Below are 23092 nucleotides of genomic sequence, written 5' to 3' on the forward strand. Positions count from 1 at the left end.
CACTCCATGTTGCTTTCTTTACTTTTTCTGCCCTCTCACACGTGTTCACACTACAACCTGTTTACAAGATAGGTTTTACCAGTCGGCTCTAAAGACGGAATGAATTGTAGGATAATGGGGTATTGATGGCGGAGGAGTGTAGTGTGGTTGTTTGTTGTGGAGGTAAGTAATTGGTCAGCGGCTCCTGGTAAATTACCCCTATGGCTCCTCAGTCCTCCGGGAGCCACACTGACAAACACATTGTGGTGCTTTTATTGACAGTGGGTTATTGATTAAGGTAAGGCCGCCTGCTCTTTGTGTGTGTGTGTGTGTGAGAGGGAGAGTAGTTTCATGCATAATAATGTGTGTATTTGTGTGTAGTAGTGTTACAGTGCATGCATTGTTGTTGTTAAGTCTGTCACTTGACATTTGGAGGGATAATTAAAATTTAAAGGTATGTCTCCCCCAGGTAGAGCCCATTGATTTTGACAGGCCACAAGACATTCACAATCTTCAGCACACAGTTGTTGAGAGACGTTTATACTGAAATAATATGCAACAGTTCCTTCCCTGATGGATCAGTGTCTGACTGTGCAGCATTGAAAAGGAAATAATTCCAGGGAGGAATGTAATAGCATAAAATAAGTGTGGGCTTTATGTACGACCAAGAGTATTCGTCCGCATGTTTTAAAGTGCATTTGGTCCGGGGCTGTTTTTGATTAACTGGGCTCATTCTTACTCATCTTAATGCTACAGCATACAATGATATTTCACACAATAGAGTCCTTTCAACTTTTTAGGGAAAGATCTTCATTGTTATAACATGACAATGCCAGCGTGCACCAAACAAAATTGACTGACGTACACAAAGCCCTGACTGGCACGAGGAGTGTGGAGGCTGTTATAGCAACACAGTTTTTTATTTTTATTTTGTAGTAATAGTAATTTCACAATCATAACTGTAGGCCTACAACTTGGCACACATAGACGTTATGCTTCTATATACACATAGCCATATACATAGAGGCCATATCACCATGTCCCAAGCATTTTACCAGGTACATTTACAGAGAGACTGGGAAAACATATCCTGAGGTAAAACTGACCTCTCAAATCACTGGGAAAATACTGCCTTATAAACATAGATAAGATAAATATTTTTTTTTGTATTTTTTCTTTCTTGTAGACTACTATATTTTCTTTTTTGTTATTCTTATGTTTGTTCTGTTTGTTTGATACATTTATGAGCTTTAAAAATTATAATTTCTCAATCTGACCATTTGAATGATATATTTCTATAAAAAAAGTCATGTAACAATTTAAATTTGATCAATAAATAACAATAATAAAAAACAAGCTGTAATCTGCTGTGGTCCTGTCTCTTTGCGACAAGTCAGCGCTTTACGACACCTAACAACATCAAAACACTTACGGCAGTGTCATGGCGGCGCACGGAGTCAGTTTTGAGAGTTCGGGTAGCATCGACGAAAGAAAGGCTAACAAACGACAGGCACGGCAAGAGGCGCTTGAGAAGGTATAAACTGTAAGCTTTGTAGCGAACAACCCTGTAAGCAATTTGAGGTCGGTTTTATTTGCGTCTGTTGCTGTTTAAATCACACCCGTTTCGTCCGAATTGAAGCTAACAAGCTAAGTGGGCTAACAACTAACGTCACGTTAACGTTAGGAAAGGACTTCAGCTGCTCAGCTGTGTCTTTGTACACTATTAGCTTTATCCGGAATGTAAATTGGTACCTTTTGTGTGTCTTTCCATCTCTCCCGCTCTCTCGAAAAGCTAACAGCACCGGTGTGCCTTCACATTAACCTGGCTGTGCCTGAGCCTGGACTGGTGGATACTGTTTAACTGTCTGCAGGCAGGAAATTAGAGGACAAACACTGCTGGGTCAGATAGGCTGTGTTTTATAGAGGCTCTAAGTCATGGTCGCAGCCTCTTTTTTTAGTAATGACATATGCACACAGGTATTTAACTGTCCGCTATCTTTTTGCCGCGCAGCTGTGTTTGCACAGTTGCCAGATACACACAGCAACACAGAGCAGATGATGCAGACAAATGATGCTTCCTGTTGATGAGCACTAAAGGTCGTAAACACATTATCTGCCCGGATAGCCTGTGCTCGGACTGTCTGAAGCTGGGTGTAGCTGGGGTCTGATTCATTCTGCTTTTAAGTTTGAAGAGGAACTGGCGCATATTGCCTCATGAACTTGGTGGTGTCATTGTCCTTGCATCCAGTAGAGAAAAATGTGCAGATAGATGCTCAAATATTTGAAAATCATAACTATTATCAGCAGCATCATAGCAATGTGAACTTGTGAAGACCACATCCTTCCTTGTTTCCTTACCTTTTAGGATCAGTACAGCTCTGCACTCGATTGGCATTAGATAGAAGTGTCTGAAAGTGCAAATATTGTCTCTTGCTACAGTATACCAATTGAAGCTATACCATGGTATGAAAATTGAAGATTAAGTTGATGTGTACATATCTACAGTATTAAATGCTACCATATTACTGTAATCAAATATATATATATATATATCTGGCGTGCAGCTGGCACCCTGTGGGGCAGCCTCTGCCGCCAGAAGGGCCCTGCGATGAACTGGCGACTTGTCCAGGGATATACCCTAGCCTCTGTGTATGTACTTCAAGTTTATATCAAGTTACATGTCTGTCAGGGCAGAATATATAACCGTGATATTTCGTGTAGGGATGCAGGATATGTATCAGACAGGTAAATTATCGGCCTAATAATGGAAAATTTACATTATCAACAGATAAAGAAATTATAGCTGATAATACAAATCCAATTTGCTGTGCATGAAAAAGCATTACAATGTGTGTTTCTATTGTCTGTTATTTTAATCAGTATCTGTAATTATCAGTTATTGTATCGGCTGAAAAAAAATCCATCTCATGCATCTCCCTAATTTTGTGAGATGGTTATCATACAGTGAAGATCTCCTACTGTTGCAACCCTGGTGTACCTTTATTTTGAATAATACTTTTTTCCACCATGTCCTACAGGCTAAGCAGCAGTACGAGAAGGAAGAGAAGAAGAAGGAGCTGAAGAGGCAGAGAGGGGAGGACACATGGATGCTCCCTGAGATCAATCAGAGGCTGCAGGAGATTAAAGAAGTAGGATACAGAGTTTTTCCTATTCAGATTGTGCATATAAAACCAGCATAGAGTGTATTTAGAAATGTACAACACCATGCACTGCTTAATCACTCTGCTGCAATAGATTATTAACTCCATACCAAGTCACAGCCATATAGTGCCCCAAAATGTCAAACATCTATGATGACATCTGATGTAGTTGGTCATGCTTTTGGGAAACACAGCCCTGATGGTCTGCCATTGTGGAGACACACACATATGACAAATGTATTATTTATGCATACCATGTGCTGGCTTTATGATAATATTGTATCTTAATAACAAGCAATAATGCAAATGTTGAAATGAAACATAACTCATGGAATTTAAATCCCTTAGGATGGGTCTGTGAAGAGCAAGAAGAAGAAGGAGAAAAAGTCTAAAAAGAAAAAGGAGAAGAAGAAGAAAGCCAAGAAGGAGAAGAAGACAGCAGAGGCAGGAGATGCCTCTAGTGACAGCTCAGGGGTACGCTATAAAGTCATTTTCTGCTGCTTGGTTTCCTTCAAACAACTTCTCAAGTTAACGCCTGAATAGTGCCAGTAGATCCTGTTACACTGGTTATTAACTACAATACATTCTTCTAGACTAAATGTTGATCTGTAATTGAGTGAAATTTTGTACTTGCAAGCTGAAAATGTTTGCCTTTCTTGGTGAGCTGTAAAGTTGAATTAAGATTTCCTTAGAAGGCTTTGCTAAAACTATTTTTTTCTATTAAACAATGATGACGGTTTATAAAATTCAGCTTGGGGTCTCTTCCTTTATTTATTCTTTTTCCATCATTTTTCAAATTAGATATAATAATCTCTCATACTGTTTAACTTCTTTATCATCATTTTCCTTCCTCTTTCTGCCTGTCAGGACTCAGAGGATGGCTGGGTTGAAGCTCAGCATCAGACACAAGCTGCTAAAGCCTGGCAAGTTCCTGAGGAAACCAAACCCTCAGAGAATAACCTCAGCCCAGCCCAGAATGTCCAGGTAACTTACTTACCCGGTTCCACAGATACTTCTCTTCTTCTCTTCCTCCAAATAGTAAAATCCATACAACTGTAAGCAATAAAGCTGCAGAAAGCAAGGAGCTCAAAAGAGCATGAGTGTCCAGTGGTGATACTGTACAGAAATGAAGAGGTTTTGTACATACACCTCTCTTTTTATTCTTTTTATTCTACTATAGAAGCAAACGTATTTACTCATAGCACCATCCTGCATCACCGAGAAGTTGCAGATATTTAAATGCTTTAAAAATGTTTATTTGTCTTTTGCTTATGTGCTGTGTGTGCCTGAGAGCGTACCTGTTCTGTGTTAAGTAGCTGTTAAGTGGTCATTGATCTTCTCTTGATCTATACATCTTTCTCTTTCTTTGTTTAACCCTGCACACTGTCTGTCTCCGTCCCCTAGAGAGACGAATGGATGACCTTTGACTTCCTGGCGATGAGCACCACGTCCACGACAGAGAGAAGAGCTGAGAAAGAACGATTGAAGGAGGAGGAGAGGGCAAAGGCTCAGGCCATTGAACAGGTCTGTGTGTGTGTGTATATTTTTTCACCTTTTTCTGTCCAGTTTGTTATCACCAAATCCCATCTACTGTGGCTCCTGGTCCACTGTCGACAGCTGATACATATGGTGTCTTCAGCCGGCTGACTCACTTATATCTGTTATTCGAATCATAATACAAAATGACTATGTGTCTATTGAAGAGAAAGAAATAGCGCTCTTGTTTGTGTGTGCATGGATTGCACAATATGTGAAAACACTGTGTGTAGTCAGTCTCCTCATTTTACCAACTATGTGGTTGCCAAGGTAACAGAGGTTGGCCCCTCTTGGACAGCAGCACACTGTCGTCTGTGTGTGTGTGTGTGTGTGTGTGTGTGTGTGCATACTTTTTGTCATCTGCAGGGTGTTTTTGTCTGAATTTTCAGCATCTTTTGCCCCTGTTGTGTTATTGACACTATACATAAATGATTCAGTTGTATGTGTATGTGTGTGTTTGTGGTTCCCTTAGGCTGGTTTGCACAAATTGGAGCTAAACCCATACTGGAAAGATGGAGGAAGTGGTCTGCCCCCAGTGGAGATGGCTGGTTCTGCAGCAAAGAAAGGTAATAACAGAGATCAAGTCTTCTGAGGCATGTCCAGGAGTTGGACAGCAGAACGTTTTCCAGCTTTGTGAAAAATACCTTAAACATCTTAACCTCACATTTTATTGATTGATGATTTCACACCAAGATTCAAACACAGAAGTTGTAGAAGCAACAGAGTTCTTGGTAGACCAGAGTGCTGTACGGCTGCAGTATTGAACATTTTGTCAGCTAACTATTGCCTCACTATTCCCCTCAAGTGAAGAAAAAGATAGAAAAAGGAATAACAGTGTGCAATTCTGAGCAGTCACGTTCTTCACTCTGTCCGTTTTTCTCCCAATCCCTCATTTCTTTACCCCTACGGCTGATAAACACACATTTTTTGGACCTCATCCTTTGTCACAAACACTTTATATTTTACAGTTTAACAACAAACATTATTGTCTGAAATGACATCAATGCACTGAAATGACAAACTTCACCGGGAATGTAATCATAATAAATGACCCCAAGAGTCTTTTTTTTGCATTATAATCTCTAAAAAGAAAGTTTTAGGATACAGATATATCTGTCAGGCTATACTAAGACCAACCAGCTTAAACAAGGAGCTTAAATAAGGGTACACTTTACCAAGGCACCAATTATTATATTTACTCACTGCAAATTGTGATTGAAATGTTGGCTGTTCTGCTTTTGCTTTTTTGTGTTACACAACTCTCCTCAGTATACGCAGCTGTCACAGGTTTTTAGATCTTTTTGTACTCTTTAAGGATTTCTCATCCATGTTGGCCTTGAAGTTACACGTGTTATTGTTATTTTTAATAGATATGTTAGAATAATCTTTCTCTTGCTCCTCTATTTCTAAAGACCTGCAAGCATTCATTTGAATGAGTTGGAGAGTTTGTCAGAATGTCGGGAATTTTTTTAAACCAGAGAGGACTTGTATATAATTACGTGTGCAGAAAATGCAGCATGAATGACAGGGCAGATAGAGCAAGGAAGAGCTTTTGAGTCAGGGATTTTTAATGGGAGGGAGACGGATGGAGAGGGAGAGAGGGAGGGAGGGTAAGCTGTGTTAAGCTGACAAGCAAATGCAGGTATGTGTACATGTGTCTGTTATCTCTACACAGTGAGTACAGTTCCCTCTAGAGTTGGCTTGGCCTCTCTGTTGTAAGCTTTATTCTAACAGCATGGCGAAATAAGATGACGCAAACATCACACACACGTCCGTTTGCTTACTTATCCCCTTCAAGCTGTGTGCCAGTTTGTTTATCTCATCTGTGTATGAACATTTTCAGAAGGTGTGTGTGTGTGTGTTTGTGTTTTGCAAGCTTTGGATACACTTTGTTTTGTTTAGATTCTACGACATTTTTGCTGGTGAATGATCAGGTGTCGTGTTGTCAGCTGCAGGATCATTTTGAAGAGACAATATGCAGCTTGAAGTGGTGCAACAAGAGCAAAGCAATTCAAACACTAGTTCTGTGTTTGCTGACAGTTGAATAGACCGTTTTGTGGATGAACAATAGAGACTCTTATATACAATGGCTCTTCTTCACACTGATCCGTGGCAGGTGTAAAATGTTAGATTTGTGGATAATAACTAGAATATCATAAAACTTGTCTGTGAACAACTTTTTTTGTTCTTTTTTTTTTCAACTGTTTTTGTCCACCTACAATTTAAAGCAGATGATTAAGCATCGTCATGTTCACAAACACAATGACTCTGGTCAATGATGGTTTTTCCCTGGATCTGCCTTTTCCTCTTTAATCATTCATCAGCATGGATTAAATATTTTTATTTCTATTCTGGATTTGATTGCTTTTCCACCTTCATCTTTTTCATCTTTCTCAATCATTTTCTTAATTAACATTGTTTTCCAGCGTAACAGCCCGCTTATGTGATATCAATTTTCAGATGATGTCAGGAACCTGTGGTACAATTGAACTTTCTCTAACAAAGAAAATTTCAAGTGTTTACTCTTCACGGCCTCCCGTTTTCTTCATTTCATCGTATCCCTCTTTTATCATATTTTACTTAACTCATTGCATCCTCAGAGTGCCAGAATCAACAAACAGGTGTTTTCTGTGTCTGTGTCAATCAGAACTGATGTACACGCACACTTAGATGCTGAAAAACACACTCAATAAAATATTTTTAAGGCAAATTGTTTTGCTGTTACGGGCAATGTGAGCTATTCACTGGACAGGAAATGTATGAAGATTTGTAATCTGAAAAGTAGCTTGTAACTAAAGCTCTCAGATAGATGTAGTGGAGTTAAGAAATATAACATTTACCTCTGCAATGTAGTGAAGTAGAAGTTTAAAGTAGCTTTACATGGAAACACTCAAGTAAAGTACACATTCCTTGAATTTGTACTGAAGTGCAGGACCTGAGTAAAAGTATTTATTTATACTCCACCACTGATTTGCATTCATATCAGGGTAGAACTGGTCGGTGTGACAGTAAATGTTGTTTACTTGTCTTGAAATGTGCGTGGAAATGAGAATGTGAAAGATGTGACTGACTCACTGAAGCTTTTGTACTGTATGTCCCTTCTTGTAACTGTTTTATTCCCTCAGTTTCTGCAGGTCCGGTGGTGAATGATGGAGGTCTGAGCTGGCTCAGGAAGAGCTACCAGAGGATGAAGGAGCAGGCAGAGAGGCAGCAGCGCAGCTTCAACGACATTGTGGCTGAAAGATACGGAGTGAGAACTGATGGCACACTGGCAGCGCTCAAACATTCATATGCACAATACAGCACATACGGTTACAAGACAAAGATACTGAACTGATGAGAACATTAAATATTATTCAGTTTATTGCCAATTTGGACCTAAAAATGTTACTCAGTTACACTGTGGGTTCACACACACACACACACACACACACACACACACACACACGCACAGACACACACAGTGTCCTTTGTTAAGTTACTTTCAGCAGTGTCAGCATTTGTTCTTCCAGCTGACAGCATTGAAACTGTCACTGTCAGAACATTGTGTGCATATCTGTGTGTGTGTCTGTGTGTGTGTGCTTTCTTTCGCCTTTGTGAGAACTCGGCAGCCGCAGCAGTTCACCTCATTTGTGTTTCTTCTCCGTAGGCAGGGACATCTTATATCTTACATACTGTTATTCTACCTTATCATTTACAATATAATCTTTGTAGTTATGTAGCACAGCATCATCTTAATGGTGTGTGCATTAGTGTGCTCTTGTGTAATTCCCAGAGACCCTCTGGTTTATCAGTTGTGTTCAAGTACGAGCTCTCACTTGGCATAATGTTAATTTTGGCAGTTGTAGTGGAGATTACGCAAGAACAGCTGAGTAGATCGTGAAGTTTGAGGACTCATTTTAACAGATTTGAGTAAACAAGAATTTGTGTGTTTTTTCTGATCTGAGACTGATCACTTCTGCACTGATACAGGGAACTGATGTGTGTCTATGGTAAACATAATTCCCAATGAGCACAATTTTTTAATTGCATTAAATGGGTGAGGAGCCTAAGCGATTCTGGAGAAAAACAGTCGATGGTTAAATCTCATTTCCAGGTCATCAAATACAGATGGCTTAGGGTGGTTATGCACATCAACAGCAGCCTTCATGAATTGTTCTTAAGCAGCTGTTTGTCTGGCTTAACAGAGTGGATTTCTCTTAAACTACATTGCAGACATCTTTAGAGAATTCCACCAGAGAGGCCAGTGAAAAATCCCTTAACATACTGTAGCTCGTAGTAACCTGCAGGTTTTTGCAGATAATGATATAATACTAATAATAAATACTACTGCCATCAGGAAGCTAGCCTGTTTTTAACCTTTGTTTTATATATCATGCACCTTTGACCTCCAGTGATTGAAATGCTGCAGGTAGATGGTGGTTTTAATATTTTTCTTACCGAAAATGACAAATGTGATGCAAAAATGATGATTTGAACTGCCAAACCTCAAAAAGTATTCCTGTACTGTAATATGTCTTGTGTTTCTTCTTTTGCAGTCAATGGAAGAATTTCAGCAGAGACTTGCAGATGCAGAGAAAGCTGTGTACGGACAGAGGAGAGGAGGAGGAGTGGGAGAAGAAGGAGACAGAATGGCGAGAGGTGGCTGGAGGAGAGAGGAAAATGAGTCCAGAGAGAAATGGAGAAAACAAGAGGGAGATGGGGCAGAGAGAAATCGGTGGAGAAGAAACGAAAGGGATTCGTCACCCGCAGACAGAGAGAGATACCGTGCTGGGAGAGGCGAGGAGAGGGAGAGGGGAGGGTATCGAGGCAGGGAGGAAGAGAGAGGTCGAGATGGAGACAGGTTTAGAGAGAAGGATAGACATAGAGAGAGAGATAGAGACGGTGAAAGAGATAGCGGGAGAGACAGGGAGAGGGACGGAGGAAGAGACAGAGATAATGAAAGAGACAGAGAGAGGGATAGAGACAGTGAAAGAGATAGAGGGAGTGACAGGGAGAGGGATGGAGGAAGAGACAGAGAGAGGGATAGGGATAGAGAAAGAGAGAGGCCCGGTGTTGCATCATCATCAGGAGAAAATTGGAGTCACCGTTCTTCCTCTCTTGGGTCACTAAAAAGCCGCTTCCTCAAACCCTCAGAGGATGATGAGAGTAGTGAAGGTGGGTTGATGTCGAGGCCTTTTCTAATAGATGTCAAGCTTTGCAAAAGTAAAAACAACATTTTGATCTTATTTGGACAGCAGTGACTGCATTTACAATTGTGGTCAGACAGACACAGTCTTGGAAAAGCTTAATGTGCTTTATAATTTCTTTCCTGTGCAGCTCCACAGCGTCGTCCTCCTCCAGCAAGGCCGGCGACAGGGTTCCTGAAACCCAGTTCTGATGATGAAGACTCTGGTCCTCGCCACACTGGCATTCAAGCCTGGAAGAAGAGCAGCAATCCTCTCCGAGAATCTGACAGCTTGGAAAAACCACAGCAGGAGAAAGAGAGGGATCCTGGGAGCACTGTAACTGCTCCTCATGGCGGTCTGCGTGGTGATAAAGCTGCTGTGACGACATCAAGGTTTTAAGCCTTTAATTGTGTTGTCTTTTCAAACACACACTTAAAATATGACGACAGACAGTATATATTATCTGTTCTATTTCTGTCCTAATAGCTGTCTTTCTGTGTGAAGCACTATGTTTACTAACACTTCTATATCTGCAACGTACATGATTATTTTGTTTGTCATTTAAAGGGGCACTAAACTGCAACAACACTCAGTGGCACAGAAACTTTTATGTTCTCTCATTTTCATGGCAGTCCAACATATTGTGCTGTTGTAGGCCAGATGTCGGAGTATCACTGCTTTGCAAAGCCTCCGTAGTTGTTCTCTGTGTTGCCTCATTAGGCTAAGTTGTTTGGGTAAACCAGCACCCAGAACCCCTGCAGCATGAAATGAGTCTGCAGTGTGGCAGCAGAATGAAATGAGGCTATGAGAAGTGTAATAGCCTAGAACGATGCTTCCCGGGCTGCAGTTCAGATCCTCCCAGGCAAGGCTGTAATGATCTCTGGGGTGCACGAAGACTCAAATGAATCAAAACAGATGAACAGATGAACTGAGTGTGGAAGAAAACAACTAAATGGTTAACTTAAAAACCTCACAAATAAGTTTCCCATCAGAGGGTTTAGGACTATTATTAGGGTGCAATAATTAAGTGATTAGATCCTGTTGTTCAGGGGGTGAGATACGGCAGAACCTGGAGGAAAGGAGGTGGTGACGTAGTGAACACATATGAGGGAGTGTTGTGTTTCACAAGTATTATAATGAGGAAATGTTTGGTCTTTTTCACTTTTTAAATGTCACCTTCAGCCTCTCGGTTTTGGTTCAAACTCTCCTCTTCATGTTTACCCTAGGAGTGAGAGTGAAAGTGAGGAGGAGGAGGAGGAGGAGGAGGAGGAGGAAGAGGAAGAGGTTCCCCTGCTGTCGGAGGAGGAGATGAACAAACTTGGAGCCAAACTGGTGAAAGCAGAGATCATGGGCAACACGGTAAGAGGGTCATCGTTACGTTACTGTCATTCACAAAGACTTTTAATGGAGAATAAAAGTAGAAAAGATTTCTCAACACATTGATTTGACGGCACATCAGGGGATCCTTTAATTTATAGCCTTCATTGATCTGTGCACTTAACTCTCCCTCTGTCTGTCTTCACATGTCAATACTACTGGGATCTTTTATAGAGAGCGTTACAGAGCAGTCTCCTACAACACACGCTTAACACATACACTGCACGCACACACACACACACACACACACAACTATAATGCTAAGTGTTATCAACGTGACATCCAGCATCTCCCTACACGACTAAGCAATCAAGCCGATATTCCCAAACCTCTTCATGTGTGTTTGTGTTAAGTGCCTTTCGCAGTCATGTGCTCAACTTTTATGCCTCGTACATAAAGGTATTGAAATCTGTTACGGCCGAAGAGCTTCTGTGTGTGTTTCAGACAGACGTTTTCTTCTTTCAGTCTTCTTTAGTGTCTCTGTTTTACAGCCTCAAAGCCTTTTATCTGACAGTCAAAAAGCACTTGTAGAAACTGAACTTGCATTAAGAAGATATTCAGCTATATGTTAAAATGCAGCCTACTATTAACTACTGCAGTTTAGGGCTGGGCAATATATCATTATCATTACAGTGATATGAAAATATATATTGTCTTAGATTTCAGATATGACTTAAGTGTTGTCTTTTCCTGTTTGTGTCACTATTTTGTAAAAGTACCATCGCTGTCATCCCTGCAATATTGTTGCAATATTGATTTTGAGGTATTTGGTCAAAAATATTGTGATATTTCACTTTATCAACCCGTTCTAGCATTTTTTGAAGTGCCTCTGAGGAGATTTCAGAATATTGACATACATTGTGTATCAAAATATAGTCTAAAAATATCACAATATTGTTTTAAGGCAATATCGCCCAGGCCTACTGCAGTTTCTATTTCCAAATCTGCCCACATATTGTAGACCTTAATTTGATATTTTTATGATAATCTAATAATAGCTGAGATATCAGCCTTCAAGTGTATCTGTCAGGCTCTACTTTTATAGGCTTTATTTAAATTTGGAAGTCAAAATCAGAAAGGGAGTTCCAATGTTTTTGTCCTGTGTTTTGTCCTCATCACTGTGTCACCACCTTGTGTATTACCATAAACCTGTACACAGCATTGTTGACTAACTTATTCTGACTCGCTATTATGTCAGTAAAACTAAATGTGAAGACTTCTTCAAAGTTAGAAAATTTCTGTCTGTGTGTTTTTGTGTTTCAGGCCATGGTTGAGAAGCTAAAATCGCAGCTGGATGCAGCACATAAAGCCAAAGAGAGCCACGCTGCCCGCAAGAAGCTACAAGAAACGGCTAAATCAAACCAGGTCTGTTAAAACATGCATCGTCACGGCCATTGTCAAACTCATTAAACTAACTAACTAACTAAACTAGTGTCAACAAGGGTAAATGTTAGCATTAACAACTTCAACCAAGAATTGGGTTGCTGTTTGAGACTTTTGCATTAAGTTTAGCAAGTTTTTTAATAACTGATTGGACAAGACAGAGACCAACCACAGTTTGGTAAACACGATTGGACAGTTTAAAAATGATGGGAGAAAAGAGGACTTTTTTCCTTGGAGATACATTTTCTCTACTCCATTTCTCCTCTTTTCATCTTTCTCTTTCTTAACTAAACTTACTGTTTCCTGAGATCAGTTTCCCCCTGTGCTTATATCTGTCTCACTCAGGTTTACTATATGTCCAACGCACACACACATTTAGACTCTGATACACACTTCACTAAAACACTGCTAATTTTAACATGTATAATTCCCCGATACAGACACATTGCCCAGAACTGGATATAAACACTATATACTCACTCACAGATCACGCACAGATGTAAACAGACGCAAGCACAGAAACAGATACCGAGTTGCACACAGCACTTAACTTGACTCTCACACACTCGCTGAATCTTGCTGTGTCAGATTTATCTGTGGCTGCTTCTTTTTCCTCTCCCATAGTCTAAATGCTAATCCAAATACTCGAGGCCATATCTTTTCTAAACTACACGCACACACACAAACACAGCAGGCTACGGCAACATCCATCTCTCTCGCTGTGCAGGGCAGAAAAGTGCCTCACACACACACAAACACACTTGTCTTCGAATGAAACTAAATTCTCCGCTGCTACGTCTGACTGCTTTTTAAAAGGAATTTGTTTGTTTGAAGTCTCTTCCCTGCTCGGCTTTTACGTCTTGCTGTCCGTATGGAAACGGCTCCTGTTTGGCATTTTAGTGCAGCGTAATGGGAAACAAATGTCTCTCCTACCAGGGGTCATTCAGAGTGTGGCCCCGTGTTTATGCGAGTGAGAGAAGGAGAACGAGACAGATTGAGAGGGAGGCAGAGAGGTTATATGTGCCATCCTGTCTGCGTCTGTAGTGCAAGCAATTAACACAGAGCGATGGCAGCACCCTGACACTTCAGCACTGCTTTATCTACCCTCTGTGGCAATGCACACACACACGCACGCATATAGACAAACAAATGGAGGTATATTTCCGACGTGAGCCGACTCCAGACAACTTTATAAACACATGGATTATTTATATAAGCTGTATATTATCATTTGCAAGTTAGACCAGATTCATCCCCACTAAGGCTGTCCTGTCAAATTAAAAGATGAGGGTGAAATCTTCAGTAACCCCTCAGACAAGATGTCATAATTCTTCGTCTTAGTGCACTTATCAGATGAGCGGTACTTCAGCCCTCCTAGAGATGGAGTGCTGTTGATTTGCACTCATTGGAGACCCTTCTAATTTGTCTTGTTATGGAAGACTTTTGGCTCATCTTCCTTGTTCAGTGTTTTCTTGACTCTTGTTGCCTGTCTGGCTCATATTCAGTTTTTTTTCTCTGCATGTAGAGCCTTGAAAGGCTGAACTAGAGAAATGGAAAATATTCCCTTCAATCATTTCTTTCCTTTCCAGTCCAGTTTCATTCTCTCGTGGCTGTCTCCCATCCTCTCTGCTACTTCCAACGTGTTCTTGTTTTTGGCTGTCCATCTCTACCTGTCAGGTCCAACTTCAGTCTTGTGTTGTATGTCCATTCAGACAACGGCTGCGGGTACATAAGACTGCTTGTTCTTCTCAATCTAATTGACTACCACCAACAAAGTATTTAAGTGAGAGCAACATGAAAAGATGAGATGGTGTCCTGTTACATATTTTCTGCAAAAAATCAAGAATAGCTCCAAAAGTGGCAGCTGAGACTTCAGCTCCTCATAACAAGCAAACTTTTTGATCCATGAAAACCATGGACCTGTGTGCTAAATTGGCACTGAAGCAGCAGTTTTATCACATTTTACTCTCGAAGTTTTTGAACGTAAGTCTTCAGTTTTTTCTCCCCAAAACTACTAACATTTATTCAAAAGGGTTCGCTGTGTCTCTACAACTTCTCAAACAAGGGGAACAACTTTAGTCCAACTCGGTGATCACACACAGAAACTTTATATTTAGAAAATCGAGTAAATGGAATATATTTAATCTTGTGAACAGATTATGTTGGATAAAACTAGTGCTGCAACTAATGATTATTATTGTACTGTCAACTAATTGTGAACTGTTCTGATTATCGAATGATGCGTTTGGCAGTTGGTCGTTTAGCAGTTAACAACTAATCGATTTGTCGTTGGAGCTTTAGATTAAACCAGTTCTTTCAAACTAATGAGATTTCAGGGGAGTTTTTTCACAGAGCCCTAATTAATAGTGGGAGAAAATTTCAAATGCAGATACTTCCTCTGTTCTGACAGCTCCTCGTTTCTCCTCCTGCTCCCTGACACGCATCTGCTGATAAGAATCCAAAAACGCTGCCAAATGTCTGTTGTCAAATCCGCTCTCCCAGTAATGCATGTGTCTCTAACATGACACTGAGGAGCTCCCTTGACAAGTTGGTTCAATTGGTACAATTTTACAATACTAACTAAAACACACTGTCAATTGCAATCCAATCTTTATCATTTTGATTCAGTCATTCATGTTGTAGTAAATATGATCAGCAAATTTAGCATTTCTGACCCGAGGATTGGTTTCAGATACGTGACCATTTCAGTCATTTGTTGGATGTTTTCCACCATCAAACATTGTTTTTTCACTTATCTGTTTAATGCCAAAATGTGCATACATGAAAATACTGTTTGGGAGTACTGTCAGTCTTTAAACAAAAACAAACAAAAGTGAAAATGCCCTGGCTGTGTTTTGGTTTTTCAGGCTCCAGGTCGCTCCAGTGAAGACCAGGAAGTCCTGCTGTTCAGAACAGACCAATCAGGCCGGGCCTGGCCTGTCAATGCCCCCTCTGGACCCCAGGAGCCCCATGGAGGACGGCGGAAGAAGAAACAGGTAAAGAGAGAGGGATGACGGGTGGAAAGACGGTAGAAAAACAAATGACAGGACAGTAGGGACAGAAGCGTTCCCTAAAGGAATTTGGAAGCTGCTGCACACATGTAAAAATAAATCTTGAAAGCCACCACTGAGAACAAAGACAGAGAGGATCCTGCACACTGTTACAAATAGAAGACAGAGGTGTTGAGATTAAATGAGGTTTGTGTCCTGCTATTTGTTCCTTGTCATTTGGTGTTTATCAGAGTGTGTAATGAGAGCAGCAACTCCACCTGACTCCAAGTTGAAACGCGTGTAATGTAAACAAAGCTCTCCAGTCCATTTTCTGTTTATAGGTATTATAAATCTATTAAGTGGTCCAGTCTCCTTTACTGTCCGTCTGTTTCCCCCAGGATCAGTCTGTCTTTCTCAGGTCCATCCATCTCTGTCTGTCTGGTTTCCCCCTCTTTCTTCTCTCCATTGTTGTCTCTCACCTTCTAAATCCTCCCATTCAAGAATTGTATTTTAAGATTGCGTCTTTTACACGCAGCATCAAATATCCAGTGAATTGATCTTTTCACCGTCTTGCTTCTTATTTCACATTCCTCTGTCTTTCACTCTCTTCAGATTGAGACTCATGTTGACGGCGAGCGTGTGCGCTACTTCCAGGACGATGACAATGTGGGTCTGAAGGAGATGGTGAGGAGAGAGAAGATGAGCACTGCGCAGGATCAGAATGCCCTTTACTCCCGCATGGCTGCCAAGGTAAGAAACCCATGATATTGAAAATTATTACCAGAATGAACAGTGTAACTACTTTTCTTGCGAACAAGTAAAAATATGCTTTCATTCAGTGTGGCTGTGCATTTCCTTGCCCATAAAACACTTGCAGGACTGTGTGTGTGTGTGTGTGTGTGTGTGTGTGTGTGTGTGTCTGTGTCTGTCTGTGTCTGTCTGTGTGTCTGTGTCTGTCTGTGTGTCTGTGTGTGTGTGTGTGTGCCGTTGGGTGTGTGTGCATGAGACAAATTATACCCACTTATATTAAAATGGCTTGATAGTGCTACCAGAGGTCAAAAACTCCACAGGTTACTTTTAGATGATTGACAACTTGGCTTTGTAGGGCTCATTTCAGTTATGCCCCAACCTGGCAACACAAGGGCAAAGTTTTTCACTATCTGGCAACCTAAGAGCTGTTGTTATCACAAGATTGCAGCTGTAGAGTGCAATTATGGCATCAAAGACGGTGTGTTAATAACACTGTAATCAAATCTTATTTGAAATGTTTTTCTTTTATCTTTTAATCCTCAAAGCACACCTGCGGTTCCCTTAAAGCGCACTGGAGTACCACTGCTGTGGTCCTGCTGGGTTTCCATATTTTCATAGAGCTCTGGTTGCTGTTTTCCACTTTCTTCTGTTTGTTTCTTCTCTGACCAGTCACTGTGGACGCCACCTCAGAGTTAGTCAGAGTATTGCGTGAACTCAACACAGTGGCAGGTTCTTCAACTCGTCAGGCGAAAAGAAAAAGAGAAGCTGTTTAATTTATTTAGGGCGCAGCAGTCAAGCTGGGTCGAAAACTTTTTGTTGGCAGATTATTAGTAACTGTAATAAAGCATAGTGCTTTAAAAGGGCAAGCATAAAACAATAAGAAACACCAAGTGGACTGTAAAAATGTAAAAATGTAGATCTGGCAACAAGAACAAAATGAAGAAAAAGGACCAAATGAATTCTGACAAGTTTCAAATATTGCAAAGGAGGCAAGAGCAGCTGTGAATGATTACAGATGCTTACAGAAACACCTAAACACATATATGGACGTATAAACATCTCTGCTAATACTACCTGTTGTTAGGGATTGGACCAATGGCCTGTTCAATTTTGGATCCAGCTACTAGATGGCAGAATACTAGTATTAGTTAAGCTCAAGGAGACAATGAATCTCTTATCAAAGCTTTTTATCTCTCCTCACTCAAAGAGCAATGGAAAGCTAACAGGTAGCAGAGTCCCCTTTTTTTAGCTGACATGCATGATCAGTCAAACGTTCTGTCAGATCGCTATGCATTTAGCTCTGTGGCATTATCCATTCCTCTCCACTACTACTCTCGCATCTACTCGTCTCTCTCTGCAACTCTCTCTTCCTCTGTGTGCTTGAAATAGACGCACAGCAGCAGATGGGTACTGGCAGGTTGTGGTGCGCCTGTCAGTCTATCTGCACTTTTACAGACTGCACTTTTCCACGAGCTGAGACACATTTCTTCTTCTCTTTTCTTCTTGTTTACTTCTTCTCTCTGTATGTAGGACTATGACAACAAGTGGTGTGACAGGTGTGTGTGAGTGTGTGTGTGTGTGTGTGTGTGTAGGAAAAGAAAGCATTAATAAACAAAGGGATGGAGGAGTTATACACACACACACACACACACACACACACACATGGTCTGCACCTACAAAGAGTGACACTAAAAATACATCTACAGTTACCATGGCAGGGCTTCTATAAATACCAGTTTTATCCATTGGTCAGAGACGGAGTCTGCTAAGTTAGCAGACTAGCATTGTCTGGAGATTTACCGTAGTGTATTTATCAATAAAACATGAGTAGTGTGCCAGACATATGTTAATCTCCTCCACTCTCCCGCTGCATGCTGAATCCACAATCTATAATTTAAACTGCATCAACAATGTGTCCATTTCTCATTAGCTAAGGCGTAATCGACAGCAGCGAACCTGACGTTGATTTATTACTCTCATATTCTCCGTAATTAGTCTGCATGTGTGATGGCATTTGTGTGTGTGTGAATAAACCTGTAATCCTGCTGCACACTTAGGTACTGTCCTTTGCACACACTCACTCACTCCCACACACACACACACACACACACACACACACACACACACACACACACACACACACACACACACACACACACACACACACACACACACACACACACATTCCCTCCCACGCTGTCACTAAACTAATCCAATTTTCACTCTCACTCACTCACTCACTCACTCCTACACAGCAACTCATGCACACACACACACTTCAGCCATGCTTGCCTCTCGCTCTCTCTCTCACACACACACACACACACACAGATTCCAACCTGTTGCCCGGTCGCCATGGTGACAAGACTCAGACGTAGAAACGCCAGAGTCGATACTCGGCGTACTGCCTCACACTGTTTAACACGCGCAGACCAACTTGCATACAGGGCAGTACGCGCACATCACACGCGCATACACACACACGCATACACACACACAGGCGTGGAGACAGCACAGACGGTAATATTGCGTCAGTGAAGCTACCAGTCAGTTTCTAAGGACAGTCGGTGTCTCTACAGTCATTTTTAAGGATTAGCATGACTTTCTTTCCTGTTTGAAGAAGCCACAGTTTAAAATCTTTGTTTGTTTTGTTTTCAAGCTTAAAAATGAAAGCGACATTTTTAGCGCACAAAATATCAATAAAATATTTCCAAAATATAGCACAAAAACAATTGTTTAAGCACAGACTGTGGTTATTTATACATTAGCATGTTTGGCCAACAATAATCACACTCCTGTCGAACAGCACTCACCATTTTTCCTCTCCATCGCCTCCACTTCTGCTCCACTCCACTCTCCAGATGATGGGGAAGACAGACGGCGACAACTACACGCTGGATGACATGTTTGTGTCGGGTGCGGCGCAGCGGGAGGGCGAGGGCAGGGAGGAGGAGCGCATGAGGAGCAAAGCCATCGGCGAGAGTAGGAGGCTGGTTGCCTCCATGGAGAAGTGCCATCACTGCTTCAGCAGCCAAGAGCTCCAGAAGCATCTCATTGTGGCTATAGGGAGCAAGGTAAGGGTGAACGTAGGGGACTGGGCGAGGGAGTTTGTACAAATCTCCTCATTGATTTGTGAATACAACTTATCGCTGTACCAGAAACCTGGATAAGACCTTTTGAGTAACCTGGATATTTCACTGGTAGTACTCCAATATAAACCAGATAAATGTGGCATGTAAACACCTTATACATGTTTCTGAACCATCTCATAGTGGTTGAGATTGTGAAGACACACCTGCAGACAGACTGGATATTGTTATGATCATGTGTGCAGGAATATGAATAACTATATGACAAATATAATCAAAAACAGGATAAGGCTCAAAACCTCAATAACTTAACTTAATTAATCTCAATTAATAGATACATTGTTAGATCTATAAAAGTATCAGACGGGTATAGACAACTTTTTAGCTTTGCCTCTCCCCAGCATTTCTCTGTTGTATTACCGTTTCTGCTGCTGGCAAAGACGGCGTTGGCAGCTTGGCTTCTGTGCAAAGCAAAAAACAACCGTAAAAATCCCAATTTGGTCGACCCTTTTCCTTTGTGCAGTAATGCTGCATTCATTTTTGCAGGAATCTGTCCCGGTGGGCAGACTAAATAGCATAGTGAAAGCCAGGTTTATAGGGAACCAATCTATACATGGATGGTGTCATTTTGCTTCAGCCATTACACTGTGGGGTCAGTATTTACTTGAGAAAGTCGAAGCTAAAAATGTGTCTATTGCCAGTTGAAGTGTCTTGTTTTGTCTGACCAGCACTCCAAAACCCATTTATATTTAATCTACAATCATAAAAGAATAAGCCAGAAAATCTTTATATATGAAGCTGAAACCAGAGAGTTTACAATTATTTTCTTAAGGAGACTCAAAAATGATGAATTAATTATTTAAGTTGTTGCCAATAGTTAAATCAACACTCATTGCAGCTCTAAATGGAAGAAGTGAAGGTTTTGGACTGTTGGTCAGAAAGAAAAATCCAGATATAATTAATCTAAAGATTAATCGATGCATTTTCTGAATATTGTATGTAATGTCTTTGTTTTGGCGATCATGTGTCCAGGCGTACCTGAGCCTGCCTGCGGGAGTGTCGATGGCAGAGGGCCACTGTCTCATCTGTCCTCTCCAACATCACTGCTCTGCCACCGGATTGGACGAGGACGTGTGGTCAGAAATGCAGGTTAGCCAATAAGCGCTTCACGTCTTAACAGTCCAGTTTAATGTGACAACTTCTGTGACTGTCAGCAGTGTTAGATGTAATCAGAACCGAATGCTGCTTCCATTCATTTCAAACAAGAACGATTAAAATTTTATGGAGTTCACTTCTGTTCCGCTTTGCTGTCCTCAGCTGTTCCGCCGTACTTTGGTGCGTATGTTTGAGTCCCAGGAGCTGGACTGTGTGTTCATGGAGACACACATGAACCTACGCAGGAGACAGCACTTGGTCCTCGAGTGTATCCCGCTACCCCGAGAACTGGGCGATATGGCACCCATATACTTTAAGGTCTGTGTGTGTACATGTAAGTTTCACATGAGACAAAAGTATTGTCGGGATGGGATTGACAGAGTCTCTGTGTTCCTTTAGAAAGCTATCATGGAGTGTGACGATGAATGGGCCATGAACAAGAAGGTTGTCGACCTCTCTTCGAAAGACATTCGCCGCTCTGTACGTTCCCTTTTGTCTTTTCTATTTCCTGCACTCTTTCTCGCCTCACTTGTTACCTTTGTAACCTCCTTCCTTTCATCCCTGTTAATTGTTTGTTTAATGCCTCCTAGGTTCCTCGAGGTCTGCCATATTTTGCTGTCGACTTTGGACTTCAGGGAGGATTTGCTCATGTCATTGAAAATGAACAGAAGTTTCCTCATTACTTCGGCAAGGTCAGTGCGTGTGCATTACAGCTCCGTCATTATGTGTTCCTGTTTTTGGTTACAGGAATCTCATCAGACAAACTTCACTGTCTCATGACTGCAATAAATTACTCCCAGTTCTTTTACAGCAATATTTCAATGTGATCAATCTCTCGTCCCCTCACAGGAAGTAGTTGGAGGCATGATGGACTTGGAGCCACGTCGTTGGAGGAAGTTGATAAGAGAGAACTTTGACGATCAGAGGAAAAAAGTCCTGCAGTTTGCACAGTGGTGGAAACCGTACGACTGCACCAAGACCGAGGGCTAGCTAGGAAAGACTATACAAAAACACACTGTGGTTCCCAGTTCAGGGTGTTTTAATGTAAGAACATTTTTACTTAAATAAAAAGTTAAAGAGACTTTGATTGATGTATTTGTTGTTATTTTTATGTTACATGCTCAAAATTGTTTCATATGCCTGTTTCCTGTTTCCTTACATTGTAAAGACCTAAATCTCAACCTCCCTTCATGCATTCATACTAAATATTAAAATAAACACTTAAACATTGGGATTTGTGTGTGAAGTTTTTTAAGGTATTTCAGTATCCAAAAATACTCTTTTTTTTTTTTTTTTTGATGGGGTGCAAGAGATTTTGTTTTTATTTGTTTGGGTCTTTTTGAACAAACAAACATGTAAGAATGATGTAATTGATAAATTGGTGGATAGTGGAATATCTATGTAACAGTTTCTTGCCGCCAAGACATGAATTGGAGCTGAGTCTGTGTCATCATACCCACTATTTTTCAAGCTTCTCCTGCTAGCACTGTCCTTCCCTGCCCTGGGATTTAATTTCTTACTCTGTGCCCTTGTGATCCCCGGCAGCTGTCACTTAATTCTACGAGGTTTCAGTGTCATCACAGCGACACATGCGATTGGAGCACACAGGAGCAATCGGCCACCTTGCCCTCCGGCGTGCGACCTCTCCTATTTTTTTTTTCAGCCCTGCTATTGGCTCTTTGATGAGCTCATCACTTCAGAGACTCACCTTATTTCCAGGTGTCATCTCAGACAGCGTGTGGTGAGTGGGTGCAGATGGTTCGTGCTGAATTTGTGTGAATCTCTAAAGATGGTTAGCTTTTTATTGCACTAGGGAAAAAGCTGTCCCCAGATTTTAAAGGAGACATAGGCTCATTTTTAGATTCATCATTTTATTTTGGGTTACGAGTAGTTTAGGTTTACATGCTTTAATGCTCAAAATCACATAAGTTTTCTCATACTGTCCAGTGCTGCAGCATTTCATTCCCCCTCTGTCTGAAACGCTCTGTTTTTGCTCTTATCTCTTTAAAAAAAAAAACCTGAATACCCAGTCTCCTCTGATTGGTCAGCTCACACACGCCTGACCCAACACCACTAACAACAACTGAGCAGCATAAATTATTCAAATGTATAGCAAGGGGACATAGTGTGATGTCACAAAGTCACAGAATTAAAGGCGGGACTACTGATTTCAGGAGCAGTGTTTTCTGTGGGAGAGAGGAGCTTCTGTTGTTGCGTACTTTGACTTTAACATCAAGATCTTTTAAATGCACAAGAACATATGTAAAATTCTGAAGGAAAGGAAAACACAAAAAGCACAATAGGTGTCCTTTAATCTAGAACCTGGTCCCTGCATATCTAGGAGACAAGTAGTGATTAGTTGGGAGAACGTATTTCTACATTTCACAGGAAAAGGACCATAGTTACTGCATAATTTTCTATTTTGTCTTTTATTTATGATATAACTGTGAAACTCTTCAGCTTTCACTAAGTCACATTGAAAGTGAGTGTTTGCTAAAAGTAAA

General features: G+C 41.0%; 1 protein-coding gene across 3 annotated transcripts; it reads left to right on the forward strand.

Moving 5' to 3' along the window:
- Positions 1–1388: 1388 nt before the first annotated feature.
- On the forward strand, positions 1389–21822 carry cwf19l2 (CWF19 like cell cycle control factor 2). Of its 3 annotated transcripts, XM_084351817.1 has the most exons (20): positions 1389–1513; positions 3018–3128; positions 3489–3614; positions 4008–4124; positions 4545–4664; positions 5149–5242; positions 7802–7926; positions 9215–9618; positions 9685–9833; positions 9996–10236; positions 11071–11203; positions 12485–12586; positions 15472–15600; positions 16207–16344; positions 19206–19418; positions 20466–20582; positions 20751–20906; positions 20988–21068; positions 21179–21280; positions 21438–21822. In XM_084351817.1, the coding sequence occupies exons 1-20, from the start codon at positions 1421–1423 to the stop codon at positions 21576–21578; spliced, it is 2892 nt and encodes a 963-aa protein (XP_084207943.1). In that variant the 5' UTR covers positions 1389–1420; the 3' UTR covers positions 21579–21822. The 3 variants fall into 3 exon arrangements, with proteins under 3 accessions (XP_084207943.1, XP_084207942.1, XP_084207944.1); XM_084351816.1 differs by having other exon boundaries at positions 9215–9833; XM_084351818.1 differs by lacking the exon at positions 19206–19418 and having other exon boundaries at positions 9215–9833.
- Positions 21823–23092: the final 1270 nt, after the last annotated feature.

Source organism: Pagrus pagrus (genome assembly GCF_965226575.1).
Source record: "Pagrus pagrus genome assembly, chromosome: 4".
In the NCBI taxonomy this organism is placed as follows: Eukaryota; Metazoa; Chordata; class Actinopteri; order Spariformes; family Sparidae; genus Pagrus; species Pagrus pagrus.